Here is an 11,995-nt window from a genome sequence, read left to right on the forward strand (position 1 = left end):
ACCACAAAATCAACTTCTCAACTACACAAAAAGAAAAACAAAATTAACCTTTATACCTTTACATACAAATTTCTTTCTACAACTGCAGTATTGAACTCCAATACAATAAAGATGTTTTTAAAAATAATAATTTATCCAATTAATTTGATAATTATAATTAGATGATTCAATTAAATTATTCTATCTAATCATAATAATTTATTCATAATGATATATTATTAGAATAAGATGAAACAATAATTAGTATATCATCTGCAAAAAAATAGGTAGGAACGAGATTTGAACCTGGTCCCACAGTGTGAGAAGCCACGGTCTAACCAACTTGGTCACCATGTGCTCGTAACAATAGATGCAAAAAAGTATGAAAATGAATTGCTGTATCTTCAAAGCACATTCTTTCTGGATTGAGGTTAGTTTAAGGTTTTTTTATTACAAAAAAAAACCAGAGGTCTTATAAAAAATCGTTACACATACGTTTCTGCGCCTTGTTTCAAAGAACTTGCATATCAAATTTCATCAAAATCGGACAATAACTGCAACTGTAACTGCGGTACAAACAAACAGACAAAAGCCGATCGAGTCGAAACTAAGACCTCAGCTTCGCTTTGTTCAATTAAATTTATATGTATATTTTTATTTATGGGTTAATAGAAGATTTGAAAATACATTAAAACATGGGAAAATATTGAAAAACTTGATACATTTCAAGCCAGAGAAATCACAGAAACATTCACTTGATCTTCACATGAAAATATTTTCAGGATTGAAATTGAATATGCTATGAATTAATTATATTTCTACATTGTTAGAGATATATAGATATAGATATAGATACATATTTCTACATTGTTGTTTTCTATCATATCACTTGCTTAGTTCATATTTATAGACCATCGAGACTGAATAAGTCAACTTCAGGCTTCAGCCAACGTCTTTTCAAATTTTCATAGATTACATATTTTGTTGATTAATTCTATTTCTACATTGTTAAAAAACGATCTGGCAACGTTGTAGAGCTGGAAAAGGATAGCGCTATCTGCGTTGTCAAATGGTAGACAAGAATATTATACACTAGTCACTAATAAAGTGAGGTCCACCTTATAATGGCAGTTTTTTTCAACATTGGTGTTGCTATCATTCGACAATAGCAGATAGAGCTATACTTCTCTAGCTCCGCAACGTTGCCAGATCGTTTTTTAACAATGTAGAAATAGAATTAATCAACAAAATATGTAATCTATGAAAATTTGAAAAGACGTAGGCTGAAGCCTGAAGTTGACTTATTCAGTCTCGATGGTCTATAAATATGAACTAAGCAAGTGATATGATAGAAAACAGAGAATTTAATGTATGCAAGCAAATACACTTCAATCATTACAAACCATGAGCAAGTAAAATTAAAAGCAATACATTTCTGAATAATATATGTATAAAATGTTTCACACAATATTATTATTTTCACCGCTTGATTCCCCTTCAACCAATTTTAGCTCATTATTGGGATTTTCCAATAGCTTTTTTTGCTTTCAAGGTCCTTCTTTCCTATCCTAAGTGGTCAATTTTCTCGCAGCTGAGACAAAGTGATAATTCAATAAAATTCATAACTAGACGAATAATATTGAAATTGTCCTGGATAAATCGATTTCTGCATAGCGTTATGAAATTGGATTTTTAATGGGTTTTGATTTGTCTTAGCATCGTTTGTGTCGCCACAGGAGGTCTTCTGGAGAGAAAGAGTGCAACAGAACAAGGACATGATTGAAAAAGAAGATGGACGAAGGCGGATAGAGATGACACCCAGGAAGAGACAATAAGAGAGAGAGAGAGAGAAAGCAGTAATGAAAAAAAGATAGAAGGAAGGCCGCAAATGAGTCTCCGGATTTGTAACGCTGTCCTGAACAAATCAGAATCGACACCCACAAAAAGTTGGCAATTATTCTTGAACATATCACATTGAATCCAAAAGAAGGTCGGAAGACAAAGGAATAAGGAAGCGATAAAATGTCTGACCAGGTTCGAAACTGGAGTGAGTTTGTGCTCATTACAATAATTTATCACCAAACCAAGTTCGACTAATAGTATTAAAAGGAATATAATGCAATTATATATCCACAAGTAATACGGTTTACAGAAAGAATAATACAAAATTATGATGATGATATACGTGCATCGTATATTTTGGGATAGATGTTTCCCTGTGAATGGGCCAAGTTTTAATATGATGGTTCAATAATACCTGATAAATCCAATTTCAACGAGGAGCTTCTGCAGGCTTCAGATGGGCCTAATTCTTAATGAGTTAATTCATTAAATTATCATCCTGGTATTTAACCGTGTTGGTTACACAGATATTTTATCAGTATCATCCACTTTCATTCTTTGGAGAATGGAATCACTTCATAGGAGGAAAAAGGCTCAACCATGTTTTCTTCTGAAAGTGAATTCTTATTGGAATATTTCATCTTCTAGTAAATCGATTGTTTTATAATAATGGAAGATTCAAATTTGATATTAAGAATAATCTTCTACTTATATTTTTGTTATTCTAATAGCAACTATTAATCATGTAAAATATTGTCGGTTCATAAAAAAATCGTCTCTGCAATTATATAGACACTGTAACGGTACTATACCTACAAATACACAATGCTCATTACCTTCTAAGTATTGAATTTTAATAATTCTATCCTACGGTATTGCAGCAATTGCATTGATACTGATTGTACAATATCTATATTATCTAAGAACTTTTTCTATGATCTAGAACTACTATCTAGTAACTATGACTAGGATATACTCACGAAATGCTTGTTAACAATAGAGTAGACTTAAGTATTTTCATTGTTTTAGAATTCGGCTATAGGAACTCTGAAGATTATTACACGATTTTGATTTCATAGATCACTGAATGATAATTTCATTACAATATTTCAACTGTTCAATCAGAAAATTATTTTTAGAAGTGGATCATTATTTTTTATCTTTGTAAAATTTCCAAGTGTCCACTTCAGTTTTTCTTTTACTGTGGAAGAGTTTGAAGAAGTAAAGAACGAAACACCGAAGAGGGTACCTATATTTGCCAAAGAAATCCAAATACTGAGATTACTTCACAAATTAATTATCATATGAATCTGAATTATATGTTGGCGAATTCTTCGCCAAGTGCCTTATAACTTTTTGAATTTGCATTATTTTCATGTTTTTCATCAAGCATATATAGTTCATGTGTAGGCTAAACACTACAACATCTCCAACTGATATTCTTATAACAGACAGTTTTATGACACATGAAAATTACAGTCATTTAAATAGAGAATCTACCAGTATTATTGCAATCGGAAACTTCATATCCCCAACACACATCTATAACGGCACTGGAAATTGAAAATCCATAAATAATCTAGAACCGCAAATGAAAACATTTCTCACAAACACAAGTCATCTCGATTAGGGACGCCTCAGTCTGTTGCAGAAAAACCCTAACCAGAAACAGTTCTCCTCCTGAGAAAACACGCATTTCCCGGACAGAATCTTCGATATTCAAAGCGTATCAGTGACCTTGACGTCGTGTGGCGGGGAAGGGTGGTGGATGGGGGAGGGGCATCACCCGTGGCTAGTGCACCTCTCCTCTTTAAAAGGAAGAATGTCAAGTCGACCGCTGGCTTTTCATAATAATTGAGTGTCAGTGTGCGGCTTGCATTGGTCCAGGGTCCAGCCATGCTGCGACTTCTATCTCTTCTATCTGTGTCCTTCTATGTTGTGCTGTTCGTGAAGACAACCCTGTCCAGTATTTATCATCCCTCGTGGCAGCAATATTATCCACAACGAAAGTAGGTACCGGTACACACTTTGTTGCTTCTTTCTTACGATCCAATCGGTACCCATTGAATGATTTTTTTAGAATTTCATTGATGAATTTATTTGTGAAGACAGCATTATACAATATACAGTAATCATTATCCTTCAAGACAGCAATGTATTAGCCTATATCCGCATTTAAAATAGGGGATTCAGGTATTCCTTTCTTGCTTTGAATCCAATGAGAATTGATATATTTTGCGAATCATTGTATATTATGACCATCAAAGCTCAATTGTATTTTTGTGGTCACTGGAATATGAGTGCATCCAATAACTCCATCAATTTGAAAATTTCAATTCCAATTTGAAAAGTTATTTTAAGAACTCACCATATTGATTTGAGAATGGTTTTTGATTTTCTCTGCTTATAGGTACTAATAAATCAACTAGCCTATTTAATAATATCATTGATACAAGAATTCAAGGACACAATCCATGTCCTCGCCAAACCCCCTTCCCCCCGGTGAGCACCCAGAGGGGGATGTATCCCCCCACCGAAATAGGACTCGATTTTTTTGTGCTTGGATCAGCCACAAAAATAAGCTTCTAATGTTATATTTTCTTCTAAAGTATAAGTCGAAAAAATATGTAAGGGATGAGAGAATGAGAGAAATGGATGTGATAATAATTACGGTATGTGCTATACAAAGAGTGGTCTAGTGCATAGGGACTAAGATAGCAGGAAACAAGAGATAGAGCTCCAAAGTTAGTCTATTTTGTTACTTATTTACCATGCATTATTATGATGAAATTCATTGTAGCTTATATTGCTCTAGTTGATAATAGTTTATTTAGTTTTAGTTTTAGTGGTTGATATGGAAAGTGACTGCCTATAGTTGTAGTTCATAATTTAAACCCTTAAACAATGCTGTAGCAGCTTTTTCTAGAGAGTACCTCAGTTATTAATGTTTGGAATATTTGCAAAAATGGTGTTATAAACCCCCCCCCCCCAATCACAAAAAAAATTAAGTTTGAGCACTGAAGTAGAAATTACGAAAACTTGGAAAAACTTGTCAATCAAGTTCAATCCAAGCCGTTTAAATATTACTTTGGAGCCAAAATTATAGCATTCAAGCTTGCTATATAATAAAGACTACCGTAGACCTAGTAGGCATATTCAGGGCCAATACAAAATTAATTTTTGAAGAAATTGAATGACTAATAAGATTTTATTTTATCCTATCCTATTCGTTATTCAATAAAAAACCATAGACCTATGAAATTTTCAAGAAACAATCTTAATAATAAGTGGCCTACTGAACACAACTGGAATGTTAGTTTTTAATTAGAGATCGCATAAAATCGCACCAAATTGAAGATATATTTTCAAAATATTTCTGGGGAAGAGCCGCGGACCCCCCTTAAAAGTAAATAGGTGCTTTCTATGCAAATTTTATGATCTCCCCCCGAATTTTTTCTCTGAATTCGCCACTGGTGGAGACACAGATCATGATTATGAAATTATCAGAAAAGACAGCAAGAAGGAAGAAGCAGACTTCCAAATTTTCATAAAGTTTTCCGGAAATGTAAGGTTATTTTACTTTTATAAATATTAATCTGAAATATTTCGAGGTTCATCAACATTCTATCAATGCTTTGTTATTGAGAAATGTGATCGAATTCTTTACATCAGCTACCTGTATTATTTATAACAATAATCTGACTTTTTTCAATTTAATAGTAGTATTTCAATTCAATAGTAGTAGTAGTAGTGGTAGTAGTAGTAGAAGTAGTTGTAGTGGCAATAGTTTTTCACACTTATCAATCACCAGTTTATATTGCCATTGAGAAGTCTGATCTGAAAAGATTTAATTCATCCACTCTCATGTTTAAACATTCTCGTCACCTTGGGAGAGGAATACCAATGAATGATTTGAATCTTTTGATTTGTCATACTAGTGAAATTTCTAAAGTATCTCTTGGTTTGTGAATGCATTTGATATCCATAAAATAAGTCGATAATTATAATATTCTGCTATCAAACAAATCGAAAAGGTACCGGTACAAAAAAATTCTTATCGGATTTGTCTATTCATCAGTATAATAGCGTGTGGTGTTGCCTACTACTCTACTTTTCTGACCTCTCAAAAATATAGAATATTGGAGTTTTGCAAAATAAAAATATTTACTTACTCAAGGGTGCCAACAGGGAGCGCAGCCGCAGACTGTGTTATTGAAATTCTTGGGTTAGAAAGGTTTCAAAATCAATTCTTGAAGGGGAGATTTCATTTTTCAGTCATTGCAGTGACTGACTGCGAGGGTGCCTTATTATAAATGCGGCAGGGAGCAGGGGGCTGGTGCTAAATTTGAGATTTTTTGGGGTGGGGGCGAGGGGCGTTATTGGCTTAGGGGAGTATAGGTTGCTGACTTACTTACTTGTTCATTGATATAATAATATCAGCTAATGTGATACTCATGACATATCCCGCATACAGAAGCTGAGTTTAATTATTGATACCAGAAACAATTACTTTATTGTTCTTTGTGACTCATTCTAGGAACATTTTATGATAATAATTTATCTCACTTCTTCTGTAGCACTGACATTATAGCAATTTGGTCCTTCACCTGCTGTAATGTTGGAAAATTATATTTGAATTACGCTAGAAAACTACTCTTAATTGAATATGATGGCAATTACAGTGAAACAAAACTAGATTAGAAGAGAAGATATTCACGGTGAAATATGCAATTTCCTCAAATGAAGAATGAGTTGGTTTTCCAAAGTACTTTGTTCAATTAAATTCTTCTTCTGGCATATCATTATTAATGTTCTCCCTTCAGAATTTTTTCCTATTTTATGTTATCTGGAATTGAAATCTCTAGATCCATGAACGTTTTTGTTTCAAAAATACGGTACTCTGAAAATATAAATAAATGTCTATGTGTTTATTAAAATTTAACATAACTTTAACCCATTTCAGATCATCTTAATTGAGAAAAAAATGCATCCTTTTAAAAACTTGGTTCTCAAATTTCTTTTTTTCATCAACTAGCTACTGTACTATTACATTTTTAAATTTGGGAAATTCATGATCGAGAAATTAATGATAGGTGTACTTTATAATCATATTATGTCAAAAAAATGGTTGATACTTTCTTTATGCCTTTTATCATCTCTACTCTATTTTCTTTGTACTTTTTTCAAATACACACTGTACGTACTGCTGTACGTTTTCAAACTTTTATTTTATTTTTCAAACTTTTATCCAGAGTAGTAGTCCATTCTTTGAGAAGAAGCTGAGAGGAACAGAACTATGAGAAGAAACTATGAGAAAAACTCAGCTTTTATCATGAAAAGCGGATCTAAATCGTTGTCTGCGTTTCCTCCCATTCTCCTACCCTGATTTACTGATCGACAGACATTGATTGATCCATGCACATTGATTTGCCAGACTGATATATTGAGACAACTTCCAATCCAAATTATTTCAAACGTTTCCGTATTTCCTCTCACGCTTCCAAAGCATTCATCATTCACGTTTTCCTGTTCTAACATATCAAATTCAATACATTTTAAAGTTAAAAATGTAAGCTGACTGATAAGAATAATACAGTTTACTTACAATATTGATCGTTGAATAATTCAATATTTATTCATATAATTATTATATGTTTGCAAATTGCCTATTATTCCATTAGAAAATTAATTCTTGTCTTCCAATGAAGGAAAAGGTTGGTAGGTAGGCCTACCACAAAACAAGACACTCATAATCCACCAATAGTTCAGTTCAACGCTTATATATAAATGTGTCTATTAAAGCAATAATACATCGGTACTCACATTCCAATAAAACAAATTAGACATACAAAACATGGAAATACTCATAAAACGTCTAGAGTAACTACGATGCCGTCTTCAATAATCTCTATTTTCTAAAGGGAATCGTTAATAGGAGAATCAGCTTTGACCTGCTTGCAGGTCACATGTAGGCTATTACACAAGTAAGGTGACTACTTCTTTCAGTCATTAATTCATTCAGGGACCCCTCCATTAACACTCTATTATTATCAGCACTTCTGTATTTATACTCAAATTCTAAAACTAGTCCGAAATGTATTCATAACATATACCAACAAAAAATTGGACAATGGTCAATGTTTACATGCCATCTCCCCACTATTTCAGGAACCTTAGTTATGATTTATTGCTTATGATGCTATAATATATGCCGTAATTCTATTAAGATCGTCACTTTCTCTGCCCAATTACCTACTCCAAACATGTGTGTCCATTGATTGGGAGCTCCATACATGCGATAATGCTATTCGATCTGAGACAACCTTCGCTCAAGAGATAGGAAAAAATAATCAGCCTCTTTTAAAAAGATTTAGAAAAATAATATCCGTTGTGTATTGTTGGGAAAAGACGATTTTAGAATAATCCATAAAATGCTGTCACTACAATGAGCGTCGAAGATTGTCATTGTCTTAATGCAAATCATCTCTGAAAGCTGTGCAACCATGGAGCAGTCCACTCAGTTCCGCTAGCCGACAAATTATTAAATTTGATGAATATTCTCCTCATAATCATCCAGCACGCATCTTGTGCATCGCTCGGATTCGACATGGCCATTATGTCATTTTTTCTGGAGGTCTTATACTTCTTGAACCTTCAAACTGAACAATTCCGGGTTCAAAACTGATTTTGTTAGAAAATATTTAAACCAAATTTGTTCTTAACATTTATTTTTAAACAAGACTTTCACATTAACTTGAAAATAATAAGATAATACTGGGCAAGGTTAATAGGTTTCTCTCAACTTGAATACTTGTACTTGTTGCTATAATCTCATAATAGAAATAACTTCATTCAGACTGGCTGTCAACTATCTAAATTCGGAGAGAAATAGTTTTGGATTAATTCTATTGTTTCTCTCCCAATCATTTATTTGATTTTGTGCATGTTTAAATCAAATAAATAAATTAATAGGCAAGGTAAAATTCTCTAGTCCATTTGAAATGAGTGGTTGACACTGATGACCGTTCTGAAAAAACTAACTTTCTTGATACTTGATACCATCAATTTTTTATAATTTTGTACAAGGAATTAAATGAGATGACCACAATATTATCCCAGTGTTACATGGTATGCATTGAATATTTTCTGTGAACTTTAATAGAGTGAATTGGGACTGGTAATAACACAATAACAGGTGTGTCATTCAGATGGTCATTGTATGAGGAGCAAATCCATTACCGGCCGGCGCGGACCAGAGCTGGCTTCGGCAGATATCGGTTGCTTCCGGTTGGTGCCGAGCTCATATGCGACTTCCCAGAAAACCTTGTGACTGTCTCCGTAAGTAATCACTTATTTCCTCAATTTGATAGGTTATACATTTCAAATGAAAATAATAGAGTTTTCAGAGATGTTCCATGATAAGATTAAAACAAAAAAGCAGTTGACTTGCTGTATTGTCTACTACAAGATCGATTCATTCAAACAAAATTCAGATTTCAATGCCAAGTTCTAGGTTCTGTTGAAAGTGAATGAAGGAGTTTACAATGGAGTTATAAATCATAGAGAGAATTTGTGTTAAACCTGTGAAAACACCTCAAGTTGGAATTGTCAGTTGAAGGTCGAAAATCAAGGACTTTAATTTTGCGAAATACACATTACAAAATAATACAATAATATTCGATATTTTTGAATCACAAATACCACCTTACAAATGAGAGGTTAAGTTGAAGTTGACGATTTTATGCCATGAGAGTTATAATCATTATAGAAATTGTTATTTATAAGGTGGGGCAGCCAAACGGTACAATTTTAGGCATTAAAATAAAATTAACTGGTCATTTCCAAGTCTCAACAAATCGTAAGAACACAAATTGGAATTTTTGTTTTATACAGAAAATTTGGTAATTCTTGAATATTACTCCAGTAAGGAGACGACCACCATTTTGCACACATTTTCAAGTCTAAAACTGAAATTCTCACTAACACGCCGTAACACCTCTGGTATTATTGCAAAAATTTCTGTGTTATCCGCATTTTAAAGTTTATTGTTGCTGGACGAGTCTCGAAAACCTTTGATTTGAGATATCCTCATAAAAAGAGATCACACGAGCTTAGATCTTATAGCGAACTGATATTACTGTATGTTTATGTTTATTGAATGGATGCTGTTACGGTAACTGCGTGGTCGCGTTGTCATCCTATTTTATTCTATTCGAAGACATCGCACACCAGACAGTCACTTTGGCCGAATAATGGAGTGGCCTTTCATGAATTTTTGAACAACCAAATAACGAAAATTTTGAATATTTACGTATTAGTGAGAATTTCAGTGTAAGACAAACAATATGTGTGAAATGATGATCGCCACCTTATTGGAGTATTCGAAAAGTAACATTTTTTCTGTATAAATCCAAAATTTCCATTTGTGTTCTTATGATTTGTCGGGATATATAAGACTTAAAAATATGTTTATGAATTTTATTCAATACCTACCTAAAATAGTTCCCACCTTGTGTAAATTAAACAGAGTTTAACTAAGTATCATGCTATCAATTTTAACACTGTTGTTGGAAATTTCCCATATTTTAATAGAAACATAATATTTTCAAAAAACTCAATTCTCGACAATAATGACACCCTTGCTAGTTGTATATTGACTTAGCCTAGAGGAAAACGTCAAAATATTGTGATTTTATTTAATTATTGTGTAATTTTTCCACCATAATTTTCCCTGCATAGAGTTTCGAGAAAATCGATCGAGTTTGAGTTTAGTAGTAAATACTATCTTAATTTAAAAGTGAGGATTATTTTCAGTACAAGTGAACAGAATGAGAGCACTGCTATTAACGTTCATTTTATATACTATTTCAATTTATTTATTATAATATATAATTAATTTCGTAGTAGTTATCCGATAATATGACTTTCAGAACATAATATGGGAGAGGGCCGACCTAGGGGACAACAACAGTTTGGATGAGATCTACAGGCAGCACGGAATACAACAGGACTACATTCTGTTCACACGGCCGCACGGGTCAACGCTCAGATTTGTCGACATCACTCCACTCGACCGCGGCCTCTACCGGTGCATTGTAACTGCCATAGAGCCTAATTCTGGAAAGCGACTCACACTATTTCAGGATGTTCACTTTTACCCAATATTTTGAAAATATTCCCGTAATTGCCAAACTATGATGAGACAGGATGAACAAAAACCAAAGAATAAATTAGTACATCATCTAAAATACATGATAGAAAATATATAAAACAGTCATTTACAACTACACGAAGTGTAGTTTTGATATTCCACAATATAATGAAGTCTCTTAAAAACATGAAATATTTTTCTAGACTCTCAGCACCCTATAAAAGGTTGCGCTTATAATTAAGAAGATTTCATTCAATTTTTTCTGTGAGTATATTTTTCTCTTAATAACAAAGTTTGATAAAAATGATATCATAAAATAAAAATATTTTCATCACGATATTTCTAAAAATAGGAGTTTACAAGTGTTATTAAAAATAAGTTGGTAGAAAGTAAATCAAAAGATATAATAACTGGATGCGATAGCCCATTCATGAGGAGTCCTGAAACTCTAGTAAGATGATTTTGAACAGTTGAACGAAATATGCATGTGATATTTAATTGAGTTTCCTAGTATTTATTTTCATAGTTTCTCTTTGTATTGATGAAGGAATAAAATTTGATTTTATAATAGAGCATTTGGTAAACTGTGAAAAAATAGAGTCTAGATTTACTGTAGCTGAAATGTTTACTTCCCAATAAACAATCATCAGTTTCGAATTTCGTTAATTATTTGGATTGTAAATCCTACCAATAATCTCTAATCAAAATCATAATTCATCGAGATAAAATAAATCGACAAATAAAAGAACAGGGGTAATTCACTTAAAAATTTATTCTACCTTTGTATAGGATACAAAATTAGGGAATTATTGGAATTAGTTTTAAAAAGTGATGCCAGAAGCATCCTAGGTTTGAAGTTTTATGAATTAAATTAAGTAGATGAACCTCCAAGCTTGTGAGTGAGTCTCGATTGGTTGCGATCGAAGGCTACTTCAAATTCAAGTGTTCAAAGATATCAATTCGAATTGGATTATTACAAATATAATCTGTTAAAACAATAGATTAGAGTAAAACTTAATGTGG

General features: G+C 32.7%; 1 protein-coding gene across 2 annotated transcripts; it reads left to right on the forward strand.

The window, feature by feature from the left end:
• The first annotated feature begins 3,638 nt into the window (after positions 1–3,638).
• LOC111054727 lies at positions 3,639–11,871 on the forward strand. Of its 2 annotated transcripts, none has more exons than XM_022341813.2 (3): positions 3,639–3,830; positions 9,030–9,159; positions 10,752–11,871. In XM_022341813.2, the coding sequence occupies exons 1-3, from the start codon at positions 3,718–3,720 to the stop codon at positions 10,989–10,991; spliced, it is 483 nt and encodes a 160-aa protein (XP_022197505.1). In that variant the 5' UTR covers positions 3,639–3,717; the 3' UTR covers positions 10,992–11,871. The 2 variants fall into 2 exon arrangements, 1 of the variants encoding a protein (XP_022197505.1); XR_005571641.1 differs by having other exon boundaries at positions 3,661–3,830; positions 9,017–9,159.
• The last annotated feature ends 124 nt before the right edge of the window (positions 11,872–11,995 follow it).

This window comes from Nilaparvata lugens, chromosome 6 (assembly GCF_014356525.2).
Source record: "Nilaparvata lugens isolate BPH chromosome 6, ASM1435652v1, whole genome shotgun sequence".
Lineage (NCBI taxonomy): Eukaryota > Metazoa > Arthropoda > Insecta > Hemiptera > Delphacidae > Nilaparvata > Nilaparvata lugens.

Coding starts and splice junctions, on each gene's coding strand:
- LOC111054727 (XM_022341813.2), top strand. CDS start 3,718: ATGCTGCGACTTCTATCTCTTCTATCTGTGTCCTTCTATGTTGTGCTG. Junction 3,831..9,029: donor CAATATTATCCACAACGAAA/GTAGGTACCGGT, acceptor TGTGTCATTCAG/ATGGTCATTGTATGAGGAGC. Junction 9,160..10,751: donor AAAACCTTGTGACTGTCTCC/GTAAGTAATCAC, acceptor TATGACTTTCAG/AACATAATATGGGAGAGGGC.